The following is a 26,654-nucleotide window of genomic DNA, read 5'->3' on the forward strand; positions in this document are numbered from 1 at the left end:
GTCAAACACAGGACAATCCCCCGCTCCAGGCTAGCTCTGCCAGGAACTATGGCATTTTAGCAAACCTGATTTGCATCCATCAGAAGGAGTCGCCTTACTGACGTAGGAAATAAATGGCTTCTTTTGCCTCACCAACATCACTGGCAGGCTTTAAAGGTAGTCCGGCTTGTCAGACATGCAGATGAGCTGCAGCATGCGCAACAGAAGCTTACAACAAGCGGGGATGAACTTTGCCTGATCGGGTTAATAGACTTTTCAGAGTCCGAAAATAAACGGGGTTCCACAGCAGCAGTGGCAACAGCTGTCTGAATGACGGGATCAGTCTCCCTGGTGGAAATAAACACAGACTGCATTTCAAATCCATATGCAGGCATATCTCAATAAATTAGAACATTCTAAAAAAGGTAAATTAATTTCAGTAAGTAAATAAAAAAAAGTACTCATGTATTACATAGATTTATGCAATATAAATATATTTTTAACACAGAAACTGAATTGTTATGGCCATGACCTACATAATCTGCTAACTTGACAGCTGTCCAGCAGACAGTCACTGACACAAAGAGGGCGAGCCACATAATGTCATTCCTAAAGACACTGGATGTGCGCAGAGGGCTGCATATAAAGATGTGATTAAAAAGTTGAGTGGCAGAAAAAAAGCATGGTAGAATAAAATGTACTCAGAGAAGCTTAAAAGAAAACCTGGACTTCCTTAACAAAGCCTCCGAATGATGCACTAATTCATGCACAAAAGGTGTCACACAACACACTGGGTTCTTATACTGTACAGTAGCCCCACATTTTAGTTTAAAGAATGCCCTTTTATTGAGCTGATGTAATCTGACTTTCTTAAAAACCACAAATTAGCTTTTCATTATCTGAAAATCCTAATCACACACACACACACACATATATATACATATATATATATACATACATATACATATATATACACATATATATATACATATACATATATATACACATATATATATACATATACATATATATACACATATATATATACACATACATATATACACACATACATATATATATACACATACATATATATATACACATACATATATATATACACATATTTTCAAATTTGAATTGCTAAATAAAACTTCTAAATGATACTGATACTTTAATAAGATTCACCTTTAACTACATCATTGGTATAATAGGATTATAGGTAGATTTCCTGCTATTAAAAAGCCAATGCATGTAAAGAAAGAGCGATTTTCAGTAAAGAAAAAATAAAACGCCTTTTCATAAAGTTGCAGCTTATAAAAGGTACCCATTCAATGACTATCATTCATGTATTAGACAAGAAAAAGCAGCATTAAATGAATATGACTCTGAACTTCTGATTTAATAAACAGTTTTGAATCGGTTTGCGACAGAAATTCTAACATTCGCAGGCCATTAGCTGGTAGGCTGGCTAAAGATGATGCAGTGGCCTGGTCCGGCACAGCAAGGTCAGAACTGGCTGTGCTCTGCCTGCGACTCCGACCCCCCCCCCCAGCTCAAATGGCTCGGTCTCATTGCTATGCACCGCTGATCTCTTTGCCGAATGAGAAAATAAATGAGAGAAAACAGAGAGAAGGGACAGAGAGACAAGTGGGGAAAGAACAGGGAGAGCCAGAGACGGAGAGGCCCAGTTGGCATCAAAAAAGCCAACGGGCAGTTTGTGTGGAACATTTCTCTGCCTGTGTCTAAACACGGCTGTCTAATCTAGGCCATTAACAGAGCCACATGTTCCAATCAGACAGCGTGAGCAAACAAACCCAACAGGTTGCTGAGGGGCCCAGTGCTGCAGGATGCTGATAAGATCAGTGCCCAGGTAAATTTGCCTAAAGGTTTTTCCAAGTAAACGCCTTCTTTTAATCATGTCCACTGAAGCGTTGGGTGGCATATGAAAGTGAATTTGCACAGCTGAGCGCAGCAGCGCCCGGCTGGCGCACGGACGAGGGGGAGCATCCCTCTCCCCCCCCCCTCCTTGTTTGCTGTGGCCCCGGTGCTTGACACAAAGCTATTAACGATGGCAGAGAAACAATGTTGTACTTGGCACAGTGACTAATGGCAGATGGCTGGTGAAAGTTAATAGCCTCTAGAACAACAAGAAGGTCAACCAGTGTTGGTTCAACACAGACCCACATTTAAATCAAGATTTAATCACCTTCACACTGGCAGTTCTCTGCACACCACACCAAACAAAGCCTAACTCACTCTTAGCGTGTCGTCGCAGGCTCTCCGGACTGTTTGAGCAGCCCGGGAAAGCAAATTGGGCGACGGCAGATTGAAGAGCGCGCTGTGTGACTTTGAGTCACGCGCTCCGTTACTGTGAAGAACAGAATGTCGTTTGCTCCCGTCCGGCTTACCTGAGTATTTGTTCAGCCACAGGCTTGTTTTGAAACTTAGCGGGCAGGTTGAGGATGGGTTTCACCGTGAAACACTGGATGTCTGAGCAGAAAAATCAAGGAAATCAGTGAAAGTGCTTAATATCGTTGCATTGAGGCCAAGTTACCTCAACCGTTTCCAGTTTTTTTCCCTCTTTTGCAGATCTTTTAATCTTGTTTGATGAATTATAAAGACAAAAGATAACTGGGGTTATATGGTAGATTTTACCATGGTAAACAATCTATGGACAGACTGGTAGACGGACAATAGGAAAGAAGGACAGATGGAATGATGGATGGATGTAAACAGGACGTGAACTCAGGAAATCCAGATTTTTCACATTCCACTTTCTTTTTTCATACATAATGATGTTTCTGTGTGCTTTTTAAACATTGAACAACAATTGAACCCGACATGACAAAGTATTTACGAATAAAATACTTTTAAACAATGTTGAATTTTGTCATTTCTTGCCTCTTTTTTCAGGGAAGAATCTACTTTTCTGTTGTGCCAGACCTTGATGGCTTTAAAATTAAAACCTTTCTGCCCTATGTGGTTGAAAAGGGTCTGATCTTCGTGTTCACAATTTTTATCTAGGCTTTACTTTTCTCTTGATTTAAGCCGTTTAGCCTTTACTTTCATCTGAACACACAGAGGGCCGGGCAGAGGCAAGGGTCCAAGGGTTGTTTCTCTCCCTGAGACCACATGCTGCCCATCGGTGATTTAATATGACCCAGGGACATCATGCAGAGGATACATTGTCCGGAGGAGCTCTTTGTGTCCTCGCTGGGCGGCGCCGTGGTCTTCATCTTCTCTGCGTTGGGAAACTGTGTGAGTAGCCGCACTTCAAAATCCTCTCTGCGCTCGTACTCCTTCCCACGGTACATGAACATTTTGTTCTGAAGGACAAGGAGGAAAGTAGTCAGACCTTGAATGTCTCACAGAAAACAGGGAAATTTGCACATAGGCTGAGCGTACACAGGACCCGATTAATGAATATAAATCGGGAAGAATGATACAGCGGTGACAGAAAAGAGAATTTACAAAATCTGGTCATTACAGATTCAAGTGTTCTTGGTCTGGTACCAACGTAAGGTTAAATACATTAATAACATGGACAATCAGGTGACAGAACATTTTTGGCACTGATTCGGGCACACATTTCCCCTTAAATTCAACTTTTACGAAAGCAAAAAGCAGCCAAAGAAACTAAAAGTATCTAATGACTCAGACACTGACAGAAATATCCGAACAGCTGTCGATAGGCCCTCATCATCCCCTTTTACCAGATTAGCAGCTTTAGCGCTTGGAAAAAAATAAATAAACCAAGCATCTGTTAGAAACTGAATAATATTACTTACTTTACTTCATCTATTAGCTTCACGCAGACATTAGGCTATAGAATATAAACAGCTTGTACGACTGCAGCTGGCTGCACAGAACTCCATATGCTCCTTTTTGACACTTAATTGTTTATTCCTAATTAGCTGATGGATGTCACATTATTTGATAAAACCCATTGGAACAAGTTATTTTAAAAGAAAAAAAAGGTTGTGTGTTCTTGTATTGTTAAAATGCCTTGCTAAACTATTCACATCCTTTGTCTTCTCTACAATTTGAATTACACGCACAAATTTGAACGTCTTTATAGAGTTTTTTTTCCCCTTCTAACAGACCAGCACAGTGTTGTGCAAAGTTGTGCATATACAAATAGCTAAAGCCATGGTTTAAGATTTTTTAGCTATTGAAAATTTGAAAGGTAAAGCATGCATTGTCTTCTATAACCCCCTACTATGAAAGAAAATAGTGCATGAAAACCAATTGCTTTCAGAAGTCATGCTTTTAGCAAATTGACTCTGCCCGTGCATAATTTCATCTGTTCTGTAAAGGACTCAGTGGTCTCTTAGAGGACATAATGCACAAACAGAGGAGTTTAAAACAGGTTTAGGTAAAAAAAGAATAAATAACGAAAAACAATATCCCAAGGTTTGAAAATCCCACAGAGCTCTGCTCAACCTGTTATTCAAACGAGTGTAAGCAGAACAAGGATGGCACAACTGCAAACCTACCAAGACGTGGCCGACCTCCTAAAGTGACAGGCTGGGCACAGACGACATTAATCAAAGAAGCAGCCAAGAGGGCCATTGTAACTCAAGAGGAGTTGCAGGGATCCACAGCTCAGGTGGGAGAATCTGTCAACATGACTATTAGTCGTACACCTCACAAACCTGGTGTTTATGGAAGAAGGACAAGTGGCTTTGATCGGATGAGACAGAAATGTAAAACACTCGCACTGCATATCTTTTGGAACACGTCATCAGATAGAAGTATAGTGAACAAATACAATCCTGAAAAAGTAAGACTTGAGAGTGGGGCAGAAGTTCACAACTCTAAATATTCAGCCAAAGCTACAATAAAACTGTTTAAGTCAATGCATGTTGCGGTGCTAGAATGGCACAATCAAAGTCCAAGCCTAAATCATATTGAAAAATGATGGCAAGGTAAGAAAACTGATGTTGACAGACTCTCAAGCCAATCTGGTTAGACCATCACCCATAATACTTGCAGCTGTGATTTCAGCACAAGGTGATTAGGCAAAGTGGTTGACTCAGGAGAGCTGAATACTTTGAGTGCTTGTGCCAACCTCTGATGGAACGGCGCCCTGGGTGGTGAGCCATATCACCTTATAAAATGCTTTTTCGTTAAGATTGTTAGTTTATGCCTGTGCAAATTCTCAGTTATCTGGGTCATCGCAACAGCAAACAGGCTTAATTCGGAGTCAACTGGACTTTCGTTCGGTTCTTTCTGAAAACGTTTCGACACCTATCAAGGAGTCTTGGTCAATTCTGGTGGCTCGCACTTCAGCAGCCTGCAGTTGGTGCACTGCTGTTTTTAAGGACATGGAGGCCCATCCTCCTAAGCGCATTCTCAGTCGGATGCAAATAAGTGACCCACCCGTGTCTGTCCTGGGTTGTTAGAAGCTATTACTTGGTGTGAGTGGAGTACTTGGTCACCTGAATCATGATGAAACTGCTAATCTCTTTTGAATGTGTTGGAGGGCCAAGCTGTAAACACTGGTGAGTTGGAAGCAAAGTCCTCCCCCTCTGTTTAGTGTTGGCTTTTCTCTTTTGACCAAGAAGGGTTCTTTCACCTCTCTTTCAAACCACCTGTTCTCCCTGTCCAAAATCTGGATATTGTTGTTGTCAAAAGAGTGCCCTTTGTTCATTTTTAGTTTAACAACTGAAAGACTGATTTCCCATATTCCTCTAAATTTTACTCATATTTTAGGGAAACCAGTAAATTTAATCAGACTTTTGTGTAAATGAGCTAAAGGTCTGTACCTTGGGAGAACAGTCTGACAAGATTAACATTTGCTTCTCTCCTTATTAGCTTATTACCGCACCTAAGTTCACACACAGAAAGCTCAGCTCTTATGTTTAGCACACATCTCAATTCCCCGATTAATTAGATTAATTGTAGCTCTGATATTTGCTTGAGGCCATTTACAATGTGCTTTGATTGACAAGTTGACAAAAGATAATTGGGTTCAACAGACATCTTTCCCACCAGCCTGAAAAAAAAAAAAAACACTGCTGTAATTTTACACTAATTTATGTGTATCTTTTGTACCTGAACACAGAGTCCTAGTCATTTAGAATAGGGTGCTCCAAACCTTTTCTCTAAAAGACTTTGTTTTGCTGCTCAGACCCAGGATTGCCTATCATGCACTTGGGATTTCTGTAAAATAGATGCTAAAATGACCATTTTCAGTCAGTTGGTTAAAAGCCAATTTCAATCCCTCAAAAAACAAAAAAAAAACAACAACAACAATATTATTGAAGTGTAAAGCTATCAACTACAAATAGAGTGCATGTCATTGAGATCAGAGCTGTTTGCAGTCAGAGAGAACAACTTGTTAAAATATGTGTGTACATCAACTAGAGCAGCTTGGATACTTCAGTCTATTTTGTAGTTTGTTGTCTGAGTCTGAGGAACAGGTCAGCTCTTGTTAATAAGAACAAGAATATATTAAAGAGAACAGAAGAGTGTTCCTAACAGCATGCTGGGGGAACCTTCCTTCATCTGCCTGATTGTGCTCAGGGATCTGCCAGAAGGACATTTGCACGAATAGAACATGACAGCTCACCTCCAAAGTCTTTAAATGTGAATATGTCTTCGGATACGCATTTTAAAATTCAACTTCCACACAAACTATGTGTGAAAGAGCAGCTGTCTAAAAAGAACAGGGATGTAATGTAAAATAAATTTCAATTCAGTTTATTTATATAGCGCCAATTCAAAACACATCTCAAGGCCCTTTACCAAGTCAACACTTTCCAATCATACAGACAGAAAGAAAGAGCGAATATGCCAATTGGAAGTAATGAAAGGAAAAGCATTTAGGAATAGAAGCATTTATAAAATACAGGGGAGAGCCTTAGAGGGTTCCTACACTGTTTTCATGTCCAAATTCCTTACTATTAAGTTAGAGTTCTCATTCATATTTTTTTGTTTTGTTATAATGGTCCATTATAACAATAAACAAAGAGATTCACTCATTTATTGTAGATTCGGGTAGAAAAAAGTATCGATACTCCGAAAAGTATCAGCACTCAAATGCTGTATCGTGATACAATATTAATTTGGCACGGTATCAATACTAAATATCTTTGCATACGAGGCAAACGAAGAAGAAAAATCCAAAGATCTTGACAAGCCTGTGACCAAACAGTGCTTTAAAGCGGTGGGAATGAAGTCAAGCGGCACAGCAAACTTGGCCAAAAATCTAAAGGGCGGACACCCTGGCCTTCAGGGTGAAATTCAACATGTTTATAAATTAAAGTTACGTTCATAATTTAATACATTAAAGATATTACTTATGTTAGCGCAACCGGGGGACCACATTAATGTTGTGTGATTAGCTGTGGCTAGCATGCTGCTAGGCCTGTGTTATATTTGGGTTATTTATTAAGCATTTATTTGCACACTTATTAAAGCCATCTAAAGTGCCTTGACGTGCTGTGAATTGGCGCTATATAAATAAAATTTTATTGAAAAATTTAACTGAATGTTGAGATTGAAAAAGGTGAGTTTTTCATGTTACTAAAATATTTTTTATACCTTTAGTTATTTGGCATGTTTTAATCCCCGTGATATTGAAAATGGTACAGAGTATAGAATATGTTCCAGGGTATTGATAATGAGTTTGCAATTTTAGTATCATGAGAACCCTACTGTAGATATTGTTATTGAGGTCCGGGTTTAAATATGAATGTTACTGGATGGACAGATGAATGGACTGTGAGATGGATAAAAGTTGGATGGATTGACCATTTGATCTCTTTTCCACATGATCCAGAACTAGAAAATACTTAAAATGACATTCCAGTATTATCCAGTGTACATGTCTTAAATCTGACAACAAGTTGTTCCTTTAAGAGTAAACATACTTTACAAGGACTATTGAAACATTGTTTGTTGTGTTTTTTGAGGAACTGCAAAGCATATTACTAAATAGATCACAAGCCGCTATATTACGCACTCTTGCATAAAATCAATTTCGTGGGGAGGGTTGGATACAAAATGCCTTCAAAAGAAAATTGATCTTTTCATTTTTTGCACAAAGCTGACTTTTCCCTGGGGTAAAGTGATGCTACAACACAAAATGCAATACAGAGAGAGCAAAAGAGAGGGAGGAAAGCCACTAAACTGTAATTAGTAAATCCCAACTGAATACTTGTTTGTGTGCTGGCATGAAAATCTTTGAGGATAACTTTTAAATGTTGAAGAAAAAGGAACGAAATTGAATGCCTTTAAGAATGCCAATGCGAGGAAGTCTGTTATATTTTCCTTCTACTTAATAAAAAGGACAGTTGTTTAATGATAAGCTAGATGTTAAAAAAGTCTAGTATCTAACGGGGTGAGTTATTGTGACCAACCGTACCTTGCAAAAGCATTCAAACTCTTTGAGCTTTTAATGCATTAAAACAATTACCTTAAATGTATTTTGATCGTATTTAGTGACTGATTGTGGAGTGGAAGTAGAGATGGGTACCAAATTCGGTACAGAACGAATCCTGTCAGCACTATCGAGTACCGATTCACATAAAATCAAACAGCACCATATTTTGGTACCTAAATGCATCATGGTGACACTGAGTGAGCTGAAGAGTGGTTGGATTTCCATGCAGGACTTGAACACAGCATTGTACGCACAAGTGCATAATGACGTCAGCAGCCGCTGGTCTCGTCAAGAAAGCAAGCGTGACTGATAAAAAGTGCTTGAAAGTATGGCTCCAATTTTCAAAATGTGATGCAGATTACGCTCACTGCAATATTTTGCAATAATCATCTTCTGATTATTGATTACTAAGCCGATGTGATAAGTGAATTTCTCCAATGTGAGATCAATAAAGCCCATCTTATCTTATTTGTGACACAAAGTGCAAGGCCAGTGGCTTCTGAGGAAACATCTGGCCACTGCTGCCAATCTAGCAAATGTTGAGCTATCTTTAGCTACTTTTAAGACCCATTTAGCAACATTTATTCAAAAAAGCAACCAGCGAAAAATCTAGCGATTTTCTTCTGTTATTGGTGGCTTCCCGTGAAAGTACCAATTGTTCTGCATTATTGTCGTGAAAGTGCAGCAAGTGTTGCCATGAGTATCGTTCCACTTCTCCAAAAACTGTCTCACAGACAGCAGCTGCCTCGTCCTGAAACCCGCCTGCAGTCAGAGCAAAGAGAGCAGAGAGGAGAGCCTCTCCTTTACCACATTGCAAATGTATCCTGCCCTGGATTACAAAGCCGGATAAAACACAATTCAATTCAATTCAATTCAATTTTATTTATATAGCGCCAAATCATGAAACATGTCATCTCAAGGCACTTTACAAAGTCAAGTTCAATCATATTATACAGATTGGGTCAGATTATACAGATTGGTCAAAAATGTCCTATATAAGGAAACCAGTTGATTGCATCAAAGTCCCGACAAGCAGCATTCACTCCTGGGGAACCGTAGAGCCAAAGGAAGAGTCATCTGCATTGTACATGGCTTTGCTGCAATCCCTCATACTGAGCAAGCATGAAGCGACAGTGGGAAGAAAAACCACCCATTAACGGGAAAAAAAACCTCCGGCAGAACCGGGCTCAGTATGAACGGTCATCTGCCTCGACCGACTGGGGTTACAGAAGACAGAAAACACAATGTTTTTAACATAGTTTTTTTTTTCCTCTGAAGCCTTTGAACTAAAATAATTCCATAATTTTGATCCACACACAGCTTCAGTCACTTATTCACTGTGTGCCTTTAACAACTGTCCTTTTGTCAAGAATTTCATTTGTGTGGTGTGAATTTAGGCAATGATAATGAAATTCATAAATTATATAATAAAGTTCATTTGTAGATCTAAAAAAAGTGTATATATTGACAAATAAATATGTTAGACTGAAAAAATTTGAGATTTTATTTTAAAACTGATTAACATTTATTGCCACATAAACGCATACAAAAGTACCAAAAATAGGTAAAGTTGAGTACCAGTACCAGGCACCGGGTACTGGTACCATATCGGTTCAGATGTGAAAGGTACCCATCCTTAAGTGGAAGAAATATAAACCTTTTAAAAAGAAGATAAGAAAAGTGTGACATTTCCTGTTGGATTTCAAGCTCAACCAACGACATTTAGAAGTGAACTAGTTAGTAATTGGAGTTAACCTATGAGTATAAACCCAAGTGTTCAGTGAAGCCCTCCGGTCAACAAAAAAAGCCATGGAGTTGAAAGCAGGGTTAGGTTATGAAACAAAGTCCTGAGCTTTTGGACATCTTGCTGAGGACTGTTCAAGCCATCATCTGAAAATGGGCAAAGAATGACATACCCTCAGTGCTACCAAAACACGGCCCTCCACCTAAGCTGACAGGCTGGACAAGGAGAGCATTAACCAGAGAAGCAGAGAAAGAGGTCAATGCTAACTCTGGAGGTGCTGCAGAGATTCTTAGCACTTCACAACGTGGTACTTATAGAAGAGGAAGACACAGCAAACATGTGGAAGAAGGTCAGATGAGACCAAAACTGAACTTTTTGAAGTATGTGAATACGCTATGAGTGGAAGAAAAGGAACGTTGCATATCCCCATGAATACAATACTCCCATGGTGACATGCGGTGATGACATCATCATGCTGTGGAGATACTTTTCTTCAACAGCGACAGGGAAACTGGTCAGAAGAACCTTTCGGGAGCATGAATGGTGCTACACACCAGGCAACACTGGAGCAACACCTGTTAGAGGCTGCAAAAGACTTGAGAACGGAGTGGAGGTTCAGCAAGACAGCACTATATACCACCAGCGACATAACTGAACGGTTAAAGTCAGTGCATTTCATGTCTCAGAATAACCCAGTCAAACTGATAACCTAGCTGATGTTTACAGACGCACTCCATTCATTCTGACCAAGCTGGATCATTTCTGCAAAGAGCAAAGGAAAAACGCGGTCTCCAGAGGCACAATATAAGTGAAAACATAACCCAAACGCTCTCAACTGCGGAGAAAAGTGGTTCGACAAAGCATAACACACGTGTACCACTTTTTTGTCTCATTATGCCCAGGAAATGGCACGATAGATAAACCAACGAACAGTGCACACATACTCCCACTGGGAAAGCCAGTCTGGTATTCACGTGCCCTTGTTATTTGGGTAAGGTCAGTCCAATACGAAAAGAATAAAGAAGCCGCGTCCACCCCGAAAGGCTGTTTAAAGAGCCAGTTAGATTAGGCCAGCATGGCTTGCCCTGTCTGTAATGGAGTTTGTGCCCCGGCAGATAAAAAGGGCTAGCAGGGCAACATGGAGATCGGCAGCAAAGCAAAAGTCCCAGCTGAGAGGTCCGTTGTTCATAATAGAATGAAAAGGGCATGATCGGGATCATCACTCCGAGAGCCATTTAGCGTGCTGCTTGAGTGATAAGCGAGCGCAATCCTTCTAAACAAGAACAGCACCTTGGGGTGACGTGCCAAATGACAAAAAAAAAGAAAAAAACAACAACAGCAGCTCTTCCAAGAATACGTTAAAGGCAAACAAATCTGCCTTTGTCAGCAGTGCAGCTGCATCTCCCTACGACAAACAAAAAGCTCTGGCTTAAGATTAAACCCTCTCTCACAGTGATGCAAAAAAATAAAAATGAAAAAAAGATGCAATTAATTTTATTTTAAACAAAGAGCTTTGGGCAGAGAGGAGTACATCTTTCATAAGATGATAATGAGGGCTGACAAGCACACGGCGGCACCACAGATGATGAATATCAAACGGCTACTTAATTTGTGAGAAGCCGCGATCTGATTGGCGCACCTCCAGTCAGGATATTTAGTATTGAAATAGATCTGCTCAGGTTAAGAGGCCACCTATCCTGTATGAATGAACAAAGGTGGTCGGAATAATTACTTTGACGGACCCTCCGACATTCATCATCAGTCACATTTAAAGAAATTGGCAAAGCGCTCTGTTTGCCGCCGGTGCTTTTAAAGACCATCTGCTGTTCAGGCTGAATCCAAGCATCTGAATGTTTTTGAGGCAATTCCGAATGTGGCCTTTGCATGCGTGTCCAAAAGTAGCCAATCCTCAATCTGCATCTTCCATTTCGCAGTGGCATAAAATGGTATTCAAATTCTCCCTCCACACCACATCAAAATCGTGACAAAATATGAATTCCAGTCAGAACGTGGCGGATCTTTGAACGGTTTGAAGACGTGTTTTAAGATGAATCAACAATAACGTGCGCTCCGTGTTACCCGCGATGGAGCAATCCAGCTCTCTGTCTGGGTCCTGCGTGCTGGAGCCTGGCTGCAGCATCTCATGCACAATGTGTGGCCTGCACGCACCTACCTGGATTGTTCCTCAGTGAATTTGAAAGGCCGACCACGCTGGTCAAATCTAACCCCCCTACAACAAAAATGTGCCTTACAAATCAAAACGTTTGCTCTGAAATGTCAGCAGGCCATAGGGCTCTCAGTCGGGGATAAACAGGGACAACTCCAAATTGTGCATATAAGCTGGATGCTGGGAGAGCAAGAGATGCATTTGCAGTTCAAATGGAAAATGTAGTCTTTAGGCTTTTAAAGACGAGCCCTGGTAGCGTATTTAGGAAAAATGGGGGACAAGCACAAAAAGAAGGCAAAAAAAAAAAAATTAAAAAAAAACCTCAGATGGTGTATATAATGTTACTAGTCAGTTTAAAAAAAAAAAACAGTTTTAGACCTCAGTGTGACCAACTCTTGTGAAAGTATTGCTCAAACGGGCTCATTTAGAGGTGCGTCTGTACATAAAACCCCGTTGCCTGGCTCTTGTCAGGCTGCTAAGAAGGCCCAAACTGATGGCGTAGGTGCCGAAATCTCTCGTGATGTTAGGGAAGTGCCACTGGTTGTCAGGCAGCATCCTGAAGCAGGTGCGATAATCCTTGGTGGTCGCATTTTATTAGGATTGAAAAGAGAAGCAGAAAAGAAAAACTTGTTGCAAGTGCTAAGAGCCTAGTGAGTCAAGATTCGTGTCAATCCATCCATATCTGAAGGCCCACGGGGTTCAAGGAGACCGGATCCAGTCTGAAGGAGCACTTTGCTGAAGTCAAAGAGATGGAATGAAAGGTTTCTGCTTGGAGAAGGAAGTAAGGGTCACTATTCTATAAGCCTTCCTATTTAAGGGGTCATTGAGGTGGATAAACTGGCTGGTAGATCATATTACAAATACTAAAAAACAATTACATATAAAAATAGAGACAGTTGCAATGCAAGCTCAGCAGGTCCTATGTTTTATACATCTGTTCCAAAAAGTTCTCTTTCTTTTGTATAGAAAAGGGGGAATCAATGCCGAGTGTCCCCTAAAGCCCGGCTCTGCTAAAGCTGCTCGCACCCAAGTTAAAACCAGACGGAGTGACAGCAGATCCGCTAAAGCAACTACAGCTCAGAGAACTGGATGAGCGAAACGACAAGGAAAACCTACAAAGAGCTGAAGATGGGAAGGAGTGTCTGTCGACGCAAATACTCACACGCAGAAACGACGGGAACCCCATTCCGTAGTAGCCCACAGCGAAGTAGTCCGGTTTGGGCCGGATGACCGTCACTATGTTCTCGTAGAACTGGGCCTGCTTCCGCTGTTGGGAGGTGGAACGACGTAACGCACATCATTTATATTGCAGAGTCATTAGCAAGTTTTACAAACAAATACATGGATAAAGCCATTCCACATGGAGATTGCATGTCTTTTTTTATGCTACTGCCTCTTGAATAAACCTTTTTCCTTATAAAATACTCACTGCAACACCTGGAGGCTCGTTACCTCTTAGTGCATTAGCCCATATGCCAACATAGCTTAGCTTTGACTTACTTCTAGACAGCCAGGTATCTAAAAACAAATCAGCACCCAGGATTCCCAAGAACAGAGGCAGCAAATTGCTTTAATATGCCTCACAAAACAAAAGCCTTGATAAAAGTCGTGCAGGGGCCTGCACTTGTGAGCTGCTTTCAACCTGTCTATTAGAGCAGCGCAGGAGTGACTGTGTACCTTAAGTGGAGACGCAGGTAAGTGACCCAATAATCCTACTTACCAAAGATTCACTAAGCTGCTCAAAGTCAAACATTTCATTCTCGTACTGCTCGACCAGCTCTTTGCTCAGTTTGATCGCCTCCTCCCACATCTAGAAAGGACACAGACAGTCAAAAAATTGTTATCAATCTTAAAGCGGAAAGCAAGGATAGAGAAGTAACCTCCCGCTAGCGGAATTGCTCAGAGTCACTGCTAGCCCCACACAGGTCACAGTTAATAACCCCAGCTTATCAGGATAATATTATTTCTCTTTATTAGTCAGGCAGAAAAACTTGCAGGCTCAAATGCATACATGCACTCATGTTTGGCTAAATGTCCTTTAGATGTATGCACCTTAAATACACGCTTTTGTAGGTGTAGGATTTGAAAAGTTAAAATAAAAGGGTGTTTTTTTTTCCTGACAGACTGGATTGTAGCATATTTCACACATTCTCAACAGGGTTGAGATCAGGGCAAAAGGCTGCTTTAATATTTCTAGAGTTAGCTTTGATGTATTTATTGTTCTACCATCAAGTTTTCTCAATGTTTCAACTGTTTGACCTAAACTGTCCCACTTACATCAAAGGAAATTGGTTAAGTTTAGAAACGTACCGACTAGGGGTGTAACAGTACACATATTTACACCGCAAATACATGGTACCCATGAGTACCGAACGAATACACAGTTGTTTTATATCTAAGCAAATACAAAATCTTTATATGTGGTACAAGGTAAGCCGTGCAATGTTCTGTTGAGCAACTTTAGAAAGTTGCCAGCAAAACACAACAGAGAGGATTCCCAGCTATAAACTCTGTAATTTGGGAAGATTATGCTTTTTCACAAAGCTACAGCGGACAAAGAGGGGTGGACCAAACCAAAACCTTTTGTCAGTGTACTAATTTTCCAACAGCAGTAAGGTGCATAGCTTGTACTGCAGAATTATTCACCTGAAACGTCAATCTCAATGTAAACATCACTGGTACCAGGGAAAAATCCGCTGCAGTTCAACTGGCTACCGGTAGGATCCTACGAGCCAAACGTACAGGAGGAGATGCAGCGGAGATCTCTGTTGATGAGAGAGGGTTTTCCTCGCAGCTGCACATGCTGCATTCAGGTACAGCTGGGACTCTAGATGGTTTTTAAAGTCAAACCAACTACAAAGACATTTAAACTTGTTTTATTCCCAAATATGGACAAAGAAATGAAAAAATAATATTTCTTAAAGCATGAAAAATTAATCTTTACTTTTTTTCTTGATTCAAGCTGAACCATATTTTTCTTTCTTATAACATTACACCCCTAGTCCCGACAAGAATTTTGTGGTCGATTTCCTAACTCTGGTTTTGGTAAAACCTTGACTTGGCGACACTCAACCCAGCCAACACCAATTTCTCTAAATGAACTTTAATATAAGTAGATATAAAAACAGCATTAAAAACATATTTCTCTAGCCTTCTTGCTGTAAGCTGTATTTATTTATTCATAATAGGACATGCACTGAGAGCAGTCACTGTCTAAAAGGTTTTATTACATTTTAAAATAAAGAACATTACAGAGTTGATAATTTAAACTTCATAAAAGATCATATTAGTGATTATTATGGTTGATGTGACCTATATTGATAAAATAACTGTCTCTGTGCATATTCTTTAAAGAATGTAGATCCCTACCTTAACGCAGAGATTTCCAAAAGGATGCCAATTAAATACCTCATAACATCAAAAGTCACATTGTCAGTTTATTTTCAGATTTCATTCCAGAGGCTGCACCCTGACTAAAGTTTGCTGAGTTACAGTTGGGAGTAAAAACTGAGAGGAATCCTCATTCTGACATTAAATGCAAAAACCTTAGGACCTCATTGCCGAGGAGATCTGTCTACCTCTTCTCAGATCCATCCTAGATTTAGCTTACAGGGTAAAAATAAAACAAGTTCTTTACAAAACGGGACATTTTCCAATTCTCAAGTGGCACCGGTGGCATTCAAGCACAGCCCTGATGTGGTATTAAGGTAAAATAGGAAAAGGACACAGAGCGAGAAGCGAGGGAAGGGCTTTTAGAAAAGGTCATGTCATAAAAGGGACAAAAAAGTTAGAGTTTTGTAGTCTGATATGCTCTTTCATCCATCCAAAAGGAAGGAATTATTTCCAACCCAGACAGCACACAAACAATGCCCATGTTTCTGGAACGCCGCTTACCTTGCCCTTATCGAAGTAATTAATAATATCCTGGTAGAGCTGGTCCTTCAGCTGTCCTTGTGTTGTGGCCTGGTAACCTTCCCTCTGGGTCAAGTGGGCTGCACAGGGCTCGTCGGACCACTACAGAGAGCAAACGGGGTCAATGCTGTGCAAAACAATGCGGGGCAAAAGTCGAACAGGCGACAAGAAATCCATCCGACTTATAGCCAATGCAAATGAGGGATATCGATGCGTAATTCCTTTGAACGCGGTTCGGCACAGGGCAAAATGCAGAGTTAAGATGTGGGCAGTGATGCACGCGTCAATACCTATCGAACGGTTCAGGAAGAGAATCGGTGCAATACTCTCCTGCAGCTATTATGCGAAAGTTTCATTTGCAAAATCGTTTATATACGTTTTGAGTTTTTTTTTTTGTTGTTTTTTTTTTGCTCTAAAATCAATGAAACAGATGTTAGTTTGTTAAATGTTTAACCTTTCTTAAGTTGCACCCGGAACTTAAATAAAGATCAATCAAACTGAAGTTGGTTTCTCCAGGTCAAGGGTGTGTAATCCGTTTTTTGCAAATGTGCATGGCAGTGTTTTATTATCTGGCAGAAGAATTTCCACAACCCGAAATAGATCTCCAGAGGACCGGCCTGCAGGAGGAAAATCTGCTTTAGCTATTCCAGACAAGTATCACTTTCGACTTGTTTTGACATAAACACTGTATGCAACTGAGTCATGGCGCTGTTGAATCTACAACAGGGCTGGGTTTGATGTCCTCACAGATAAAACAACACCAGGATAAGCGTGTTTATGGGTTGTTTTTTTTTTTAAAGCAACAAAAAGATACTGTCATTTTTTTGACAGACTGAAGCTGCTTAGCACTGTGAAGAAATGTACAATCCTACATTTATTTAAAGACGGGTTTAAAACAGACCATTTTAGGCAGGATTGTGTTCTGAGAAGAATGTAAAGATTATGATGACCACATTCAAAGGAGCAAGGCGGAAAAAAAAAAAATCTGCGTCTGCACGCTGTTGCTGTGGTATAGAAACGAGGAGGCTTGGCCTCAGCCTATTGATTTCTTCACAGTTTGACTGCAGCATTTATATTGTTAAAAGGGCCTTCGCATTTATGCATTAATGGCAACTGACCCTGGATCGACACGGCTAAAAAGCCGAGGCATTATCGGAAATACAAAGCAAAGTGGTTGAAATTTATTAGAACGGTCATGAGGCGGCTGAAGAATCCATTTTGCTCTACAGAGGGGCGGGGGTGCAAAAAAACGGTAATGTATTTAATTGGGTTGGTAAGGTGAAATCAAAAAGCATTAACACAGAATGACGCTGTCCCCACCGTGTCTCACAGTGTGGCTGATTGTATGATATTTATCCAGCAAGGTCATATCCCAGTGAGATTAAAAACCTATTTTCAAAAGGAGACCTGGCAACAACACATTACCTCCAGAGTCGGTGATGTGCGGTGTTAGTTTTCCACCACAAATGGCATTTCAATTTTAGTCTGGATAACAAACTACACACAGCATTTTCCCTTGTGGCTTTCTTCCTTTGTTCCTTCTAAAATATCAAGATTTGACAAAGTGACGTGACACCACCTGTCGATCAATCTCGGGCTCGTCAATAACAGACCAATCAGCGGTTGCCATTTGTCCCAAAGTGAAGCGCCCCTTACCTTGGCCGTTAAAGCTGCTCTCTGTTTCCCTCCGACAACATTGCAGGATGTTACGTTATGAACGCATTGCGATCGGAGGGATTTCGTTTAAAAAACATCCGTAGAAATGGTTTAACGTTTTCAGTAAGGAGAGTACAATCCAGCCACGTGTTATACCAAACATTTAAAGGGTGTTTATTCCTTTCCCAAAACCTAAAAAGGAGTCTAGAAAAATGTAAAATGTAAAAAAAAAAGGATATGGGGCCGACCTGAGCAGCTGAACGCAACAGTGGGCATGTTCGTCTGTACGAAACATTGTATGCTTAAAAGTTAATGGCAAATGATTGACACTAGTTCTGCTGTTTTTTTTTTTTATGTGTTTCGGATATCTGTACGTTGTATCTTCTGTTTGCCTAAATTTTTTTCTTTGTTAGCTATGATCCGTTAACAGAACTCCGATTTTGCACAAAGCTTTCAACAGGTAGTGTAAAGTAATCTCTGCACTCCTAATACAGAATTTCACTCTGACTTTTTACCATGGATAGCTAGAAACGTCTACTACAGTCTGCAGTAACCATTTGAAGTTTCTAATATGTATTTTAGGTGGGGTATAAGTTGGATATTTTAACCTCACTCGGTGAAATGATTCACAACTCGTTTGGTAACTTTTTTCACCTCGTCGTTTTTGCCTTTATGTTGGTAGATGAGGCAAACATGCCTCTGTTAACGCTGTGATCTTCACTGTCACCTGAGGACAGTGAAGCTGTGGATCTCATAGGAGTTGCAACGTATTGCAGCTTCTCTTTTTAACGCTTGCGATGTCCAGCCTAAGACCATATATTGTCTTGTGCAAGTTGGTAATTTCTGGGGGCAACTGGTTTTAATTTTATTTAGAAATAAAGTAGAGATGGTGCTGAGGACTAACTACAAATACAAATCACAAATAAATTTCTATGCTCTAAAAACATTATTTTTCATTACATTTCACAATTACTTAGTTTGTCTATCACACAAAATCTCAATAACATACCCTGAAGCCTTTTTTTGTTTTTGCAAAGCATGTGCTCACACGTCTGTGTAACACTCCAAAAAAAGTCAAAACCGCAAAAATATTCAGACACGTGTTTAACTTCTAAAGCACAGCAGCAGAAACATCTTTCCTGCCATAATCAAGAAGACGCAGGTGCTAAAAGATCTGCAGATTTAAAGTCATAGAATCAACTCCCGCAAGCGCGACAGTGATGGAAATGTGATTCAGTGACAACCCGTCTGACAGAACCCCTACAAAGGCCCAAGCAGCAGGATAGTTATGCAAATTCAGATGACAGGTAAGATGATACAATTTTGGATAACAAGAACAGCTCTTAAACTTGCTCTTTATTAATCCAGAGCAGAAAATACACTCTGCACTGTGATAAGAAAAGAAAGTTTGGAGATATGGTGTATTATTTATTTATTTTTGGCTGGTACTGAAATACATTGCAGAATTGTCCTTGCCTGCAACAAAAATGCATCTTGAGAACTTGTAAGAGATGCACCAATCTGGCTTTTTCTCACCAGTATTAATTTCTGATTGTCCTAAGAATTTAGAATCTGCTAACTTGGAACTATAACACATAAATATGCATTTGTGTATTTTTTTGTTTTAATTAAAAAATTAAGTGAAGCAAATATAGACAATAAAAGACAAAAATATTCCGTCGATATCCAAATAGAATTAGATTATTAACTTATGCATACATTGAATATAGGTACTCCAACTATTGTCCGATTTTTTTATAAAATGTAAATACATGCTTTTAAGAATATGTTGTTTGTCAATGTTTTTTTTTATTTTTTATTAAACCTTTTTTAACTAGATAAAAGACCCATTGAGATCAAGATGTCTTTCACAAGGCCAACGTGGAAAAGAAAGCCAGCAGTACAACAATAAAACCACCATTAAACTATATACACTGAGCAATTTGAAAAAGAAAATTAAGTTATTGTTACAGTAAAAAAAAATACAATTTGAGGCAAAATAACTATTCTAAACCCAGGAAGGTGTTTACAGGCTGAAAGAATGCATGTTTTCAATAGTGATGCATTCAGGAAACAGACTTCAAAATCTGATTTCTTTTGTTTTTGACCTGCTGAGCAAAGGGAAGTGAGTTGATTTAATTCAATAGTCGATAAACTGGTGCATCCGTAATCATCCTCTTGAACTGCAGCTAGAGATTTTCAAAAAGGTGGTTTGTTCTACTTCCTATTCTATCTGGGATGAAAGACCAGATTTTCAGCTATGACTTGCCCAGTGACAAAGCATCCACTCTGCCTCCTCAGCAGCCATCTCATCGCGCGGTGCAATTAAAACGATGCCAACCGTTTCAAATCCTTGCATAATCTAATTCAGAGAACTGTATTAGCATGTTGCCTGGGGGTTAAAAGCAACCTGCTCGGCGACAGCTGAGCAGCGTAAATATTTTGCTTCTATGTTCGGGCCTTTCGATGTGTCGTTTGTGTACCTTGAGCAGCTTTGCGTGTAGCAGCAGAGTGTAGGCAGCCTCTGTGTAGTTGTCGCACTCTCTGTGGAGGTCACACAGCTTATACAGGTACCTGACAAGACACAGTAATGATTTAGTGGTTGTTGCTCAGTGAAGGCAGAAGACTGAATTATGACACCTACACAATCTGACAGTTTCGTTCGCCTGTGCTACTACCAACAAGCCAAATTAAAACTCACTATAGGAGTCGAGTTTTAACTAATTACTTTTTTGTGACTTGAAACAGGTACGATGAAACGTAACACTAGATTGGATCTTACCTGATGTACATCTCCTCCCTGTCTATCTCCTTGTAGAAGTTCTACAACAGAAACAGAAACGGACATTTGATCGGGGTTTTGAAGGAGTTTCAAAATATGCGGGTTATAACTTAAATTCATAAAACACATCTTGGAAATTAAAACAAAACAAAAAAACAACTCTGACAGAAATCAAAAGTTTGAATATGAAGAAAGTAAGTAGCTTTGAACTAATATGCTGTGACAGAGGAAGGATATTTTAGTCAGTGGGTTAGATATATTTCAGTGACAATCCAGTAAAAAAAAAAAAAAAACACTGCCAAAACCAAACACTTACATTGTCTCACAAAAGTATTTAACACCCCACTGAACTTTTCCACTTTCTGTCACAGTATCAGCAAAAAATATTGTTTATTATGGCCATTTCCGGTGAAAAGAATTAAAACCTTTTTACCTTTTTTTTTCCCAAATAAAATCTGAAACGTGTGTGAAAAGTGTATTTAATATCACTTTTGCTTTGCTATGTCCCTACAGTAACAAATATACTGAATTTTAAATGAAAAGGGTTCTCAAAGGGGACTTTGTTCCACAAGTTGACTGGCTCACTTTGACACATCAGAATCAGTATTATTGGCCATTATTGCATCATTAAGGAATATGATGGGTTATAGTGCTCACAGTGTACAGATATATAAGTAGCATCAATATGCTTTAATTGGAACTCCAGTCCTCAAAGGGTGGTGTCCTGCAACAGTCAGATGTGTCCCTGGTTCGCAATACTTTAAGATGGCTTAATTACCTCCTTGAGATGCGGTCAAGTTTAACAAAGCCCAGAGGACTGGAGTTTAATAACCTGACTCTCGTCAGATGGATGTAGTTCCGTCGAGCTCCACACGGCGTCAACACATCCATCTGGAATTGCTGCCATTGGGAGGGATTTTAATACCACACAAAGTGGACGAGCCAATCAGGATCGCCAGTCGGAATTTTTGTAGATGTGACCTATCAGAGAAGCAACTGTATGGATTCAGACAACAATGGGGGCTAGCAGCGAGGAAGAAAGGGTGAGCAGACTTCCCCGAATCCTCGTTTTTGAAGACCTGTTCCCAGCAAAAGCTGTCTCACAAAATGTCTCCGATTTCAATTTATCATGATGGAGAAAAAAGTTTAACGCAGCAAGGGTTATTTACCCGGTCCCACTACCTGGTGTGGAAGAATTACAGAGCCGAACGCGCCTTCCCCGGCCCATCGCCGTTGCAGATCGGGTAAAACAAACCAGCCCCCTGACAGAGACTCTGTGCCTACCCGCTTAGCAAAATCAGAGACATCCTCAGTTTTCATTAGAGGAATCTGGTCACCCGGTAACATTGATGCTGCTATATGATCAGAGTTGTCCAATCTACTGAAAATAAATTATTTCAAAGAAAAACACCAGAGAACGGCTTTGAAGGCTTTTGTTAGTGGAAACAATGGTAGCGCGTCAGTAAAGATGACAGACGAGTGGTTTATCCAATCATATGCAAGGAGTTTTGATAAGGCCCCTCCCTCTGAAAAGCATCTCCAGTGGAGCGATTCCAGATGGACGTGTGGAGCTCTGTGGAATGAAATCCATCTGGCGAGAGTCAGGTTAGGAGTTTGACACCCTTGATCTAAACCACTCTTGGTTCTGTGTGTACATTTAGGGTCACTGTGCTGCTGTCTGCACCAGTCTCCTCTTTTAACAGCCTTTACCAGGTTTTCCTCCAGGACTGTCCGGTATTAAGCAACATCAATCTCCCTGTCAGCTCTGATTAACTTCCCTGTCCAAGTTGAAAAATAAAAATACCCACCACAGCGTGTTTTGTGCCACTGTGGGGATAGTGTGTTCACAGTGGTCTCTAGTCTTCATGTTCCGCCAAACATATTGTGTTGCACGTAGGCCAAAAAGTTCAGTGTTGCTCTCGTCTGACCAGAGCATATTCCTTTACATGTTTGCTGTGTCCCTTATGTGGGGAAACATTACATAACCATCACTGCTCCCAACAAACATAATTAGTGTTTACGTCCCTCTTGTTTTTGCACAGTTTTTACATTTATTGTAAAGTCTGTTCCTGTTTTTTAATGCAAAAAAATACATGCATGCTTTGTACATTTTTAAATCACCCCCCCTGAGTTGCACATTTCTTTAATCTGTGTTGCTATTTTTAATAACTGTGCAGTATATTTTCTTATGCTGTAAAATTGTCCCTACTTTGCAGTCATTTGTTGTCATTTTCCCCCCAGTTTTTATATTTGGTACCGTTGCGTTAATGCTTCCATTTCCCACTTTGCTGCTGATACATCTGAATTTCCCCATTGTGGGACCGTAACGCAAATTCCTATTGTATTTTGTTCTATAAATAGAAAATAGAACTGGCCCCAGAATAGATCCATGAGGAACTCCGCCGGTAAGAAGAAACAGATTCTCTGAGGGTTACCGATGAGACATAACCCTCTGAAGCCACAATGCTCCAGTTTATTAATTAAGAGGTTGTGGTCATAAGTGTGAAAGGCAGCTGTCAGATCAAAGAGCAAATGAGTAGTAGCCGATAAAGGATAATTAAAAACTTAACAGTGCAGTTAATGTGCTATGAAGAACTTTAAAGCTAGGCTGAAACATTACAGCAGACCTGGCAACCGTAAAAAAAAAAGAAAGTATTTCTGTGTGTTGAAACAACATTGTTTGGACAAGATGATGTATTCGTGCTGCTACTTTAATGGATGACCACCCATGTATTTTGTATGACTGAGCGTTTGTGAGTCTTACCAGCACGTTGACGGTGCAGCTCATGCGGTTTTCCTTGTTCTCGTCATGCATGATGGTCCTGTAGTCCAGCAGCCGTTCCAGGAGTCGCACCACCAGAGTGACAAAGGCTTCCCCTGTCCTGGCCAGGTATTTGTGCTTCCTGCAGTGCTCCAACAAACTGCCGTTTACGTTTTGTTGGTTGCGGACGAGCAAGGAAAAAAATAAAAGTCAAATAACAATCAAATGCGGAGGGAGCTTCTTCAACACGTTAGCCCTTAATTATTTAGCTAATACAATTTTTGGCCCAGCCAGAGCGAGCATCTTCCTGGGCTGAAAATCAGGAGTCAAAAGAGTAAAAACTGAGCTGAGAAATCGTGTGATTATCAGTAAACTGCGGATATTTTGAGGAGTGTGATGTTGCAATTAGCGCATTCCAACTTGAGAGCAGCTCGGGCGTTATCCTGCCCAATAATCAGCACTCACATCTTCTGAAAGAGAACTTTGTACTGCTCGTCTCCTCGGCCCCCTTCCACCTCGTGATCCAGCTTGGTGATGATCTCGTTCTCAAACTGCAATTAGACAGCGCAGGCATAAGTAATCATGGTGGTTAATTTTTTCCAATTCATTAGCCCCCTCCCCCCCCCTGCACATCGAGTCTTAGCTGTGGAAGTTACAGCTTCCATGTTAACCGTCCCTTTCATCGCTGCGGCTGGCTGTGAGCTGTTCATTATTAGAGCTTTTCTTTATCAGCAAAAATTTCATTAGAGGACAGAATAAGACTCCATCATGAGACCCATCCCTTTTTCTTTCTGCTCTCTTGTTGCTGGAGCTGCTAACACTGACGCATGGACTCAATTTCTCCAGCATTTGTATCCAAACACATTTCATTTTGCTGAAGTAGAACAATGTTTACTGACTTCTTGATGTACCCGCGTCTTGGGCAGGTGCGAGAGCAGAGCAGGCGAGCACGGCAGAGCAAGACACGACATAGACGCCGTTGTCTGGTTTAGTCAAAGATTTACAGCAGAGGGGGAAAAAAAAAAAGAAGAAGACAGAAAGTCAGTGAAAGGGAAATGATACTGGCTCTGAGCCCAAAGGAGGCCAAGCTGAAGAAGGAAACAATGAGAAAGTAGGGCTCAACTCCAAGTGGCGCACTCAAGACTGGAGCAAACCCTGGTGCAACCTCAGCAACACAAGGAAATGGATAAAAGGATCTCAGGGAGGCTTGTTGGTGAAGCTCGTGTCGTCTCTGAATACTAACATCACTTTTTTACTTTACAATTTGATCCAGGCCATTGAAGTGAAGGCGAGAGTTTTACATCCACTCATTATGGAAATGAATGACGTATAAAGTTTGGGCTTTTAAAGTCCCGTTTGAACCATTTCTTTTTCAGTGAACAGATTATACAACATTCAGCTTCACCGTTCTTTGAGCAACAAATTCAATGCATTGCGACTTTTCTTTCTTCCAGGAAAAGTTTAAAGATATAAATACAGCCGCATTGATATTTGGGCAAATATTCACTAGAAAGTGGCAGTAAAATTACATTTTTTGAACCATTAAACAAGGTTCTGGTGTAAATCTGGATATATTCAGACCCTTTTAGGTAGAACTCATTTGAATTGTTTGGTGCCTTCGCACAAACTGGGTTTCTAAGCAGAGTGGATACATTTTGAAGAAGGCAGAATTTGTGGGATTTTAGAAGCTTAATGCTAGCCGGTTTAACAATTTCAAAACCAGTTCAGAGTGTTTAGGGTCATGGTCCTGTTAGAAAAACTTACTGTGTCAAGTTAAAGCCATCCAGCTGCTGATCTGAGATCAGGTTAAAGAATTTGGAAATGGTTCTCCTCAATTGTGTCATCCAATTAAATATAATGCTACCTCAACCATGTCTGACAACTGCTTTTAAGTCCCAACTTGTCACTCCCAAACATACTGCTTATTACAGTGGATCATGAACCTTTTCTCCAGAAGATATTTAGCTATTAAGATGTTCATCCACGTATGAAATTCGTCCAGCTTGAAGCTGATTTTGCTGCAGTGGCATCTTTCTGAATTGGGTCTCTCTCATTGGCTGGTGATGAAACATTTTTATCCCTGATTCTAGACAAACTGGTGTTCCAGTTTATGACGGGCTTGAGTCTTTTGTGGTCCGTGGGTCTTTCCTTTTCATTTAAAGATATTTTTCTTTCCTCCGAGGGTGAAAGTTTGGGTCAGGCGGATGAAACTCGGACACAGCTGGTGAGTCCAACAGAACAATGATCCAAAACCACATTAAAATGGAGTTGGAATGGACTAAAGCAGGGGGACATTAATCTTCTGGAGTGGCCCATACCTGAAACCTATTTGCAGTTTTATAGTTGGGGCTGTGAAAACCAGCAATTTACATAAATTCTACCATTTATCCAGACATAATTATGCCAGTTGTTTTGCCATGCAAACAGTAACAACTATAAAGCAAGGTAGTGGTATTATTATGCTGAGGGTAGGTTTCACTGCCAGAGGTGATGGTGCATCACACAAAATGGAGAGACTGATGGTGGAGTGCCTCAAAATTATTTTAACCTCTCCTCAAATTAAAAGATAGGTGATGATTGGTTCTGGAACAGACAAAGCAAAAAATAAATAAAATGTGCCACAAATCTGGAAACCAACAAGTTTTAATCAGCTTTACTAAATCTACTTCAGAGGAGTTGTCAGTTACACCTCCTGAATGAAGCCAAGAAGTCCCTCATGGCAACAGCAAAAGTGAAAGAAAATGCAACATATTAATTAATGCAAAATATTAATGGCAGAGAATGTACATATTTGAGATGCAATTTGTGCATCAGAAATAAATAAAGAAAAATCAAAAACTTTTGTACGCAATTCTTTTTAAAACTCATTGAAGATGTCCACACAAAAAAAAGCCTGTTTTAAAAAGACCCAACTTAATTGGATATTCACGGCCTTGATGCGTACATATAAACTCACCGACACGGCACATATTTTTGGCCTCTCTCACAGGGATGAAACCTGCCTGAGACATATTTATGACAACAGCTGGAACCGAGCGGATTTACTCACGCAGAATGGCTTAATTTCCACTGCGAAAGGGCATAATATTAAGTTCCACTTACCGTGGCTGCTGATAATTGTGACACGACCAAATGAGATTTGCAGAATTACAAACAGGCTTTGGGCGATGAGACTCACCCTCATTTGGACCTCTTTGTGACACTCCTGCTTTTCTCCTCTAGCCTTTTTTTATCCCACACAATACCATTTCCTCTATTTTGCAG

General features: G+C 40.2%; 1 protein-coding gene across 5 annotated transcripts in view; it reads right to left on the reverse strand.

The window, feature by feature from the left end:
- The window catches only part of dock1 (dedicator of cytokinesis 1), a 303,583-nt gene that overhangs the window by 37,677 nt on the left and 239,252 nt on the right, over positions 1-26,654 (reverse strand). For 4 of the 5 annotated variants that reach the window (XM_036142018.1, XM_036142017.1, XM_036142016.1 and 1 more), the window contains 10 exons: positions 24,290-24,373; positions 23,856-23,941; positions 23,394-23,550; positions 20,630-20,670; positions 20,331-20,421; positions 16,174-16,293; positions 14,000-14,089; positions 13,442-13,546; positions 3,164-3,305; positions 2,388-2,469 (listed from right to left, as the gene is read on the reverse strand). In XM_036142018.1, coding sequence (XP_035997911.1) covers positions 2,388-2,469; positions 3,164-3,305; positions 13,442-13,546; positions 14,000-14,089; positions 16,174-16,293; positions 20,331-20,421; positions 20,630-20,670; positions 23,394-23,550; positions 23,856-23,941; positions 24,290-24,373 — 998 coding nt within the window. The remainder of the gene's footprint in view (positions 1-2,387; positions 2,470-3,163; positions 3,306-13,441; positions 13,547-13,999; positions 14,090-16,173; positions 16,294-20,330; positions 20,422-20,629; positions 20,671-23,393; positions 23,551-23,855; positions 23,942-24,289; positions 24,374-26,654) is intronic. The other variant, XM_036142019.1, reaches the window with a different exon arrangement.

Source organism: Fundulus heteroclitus, chromosome 10 (assembly GCF_011125445.2).
Source record: "Fundulus heteroclitus isolate FHET01 chromosome 10, MU-UCD_Fhet_4.1, whole genome shotgun sequence".
In the NCBI taxonomy this organism is placed as follows: Eukaryota; Metazoa; Chordata; class Actinopteri; order Cyprinodontiformes; family Fundulidae; genus Fundulus; species Fundulus heteroclitus.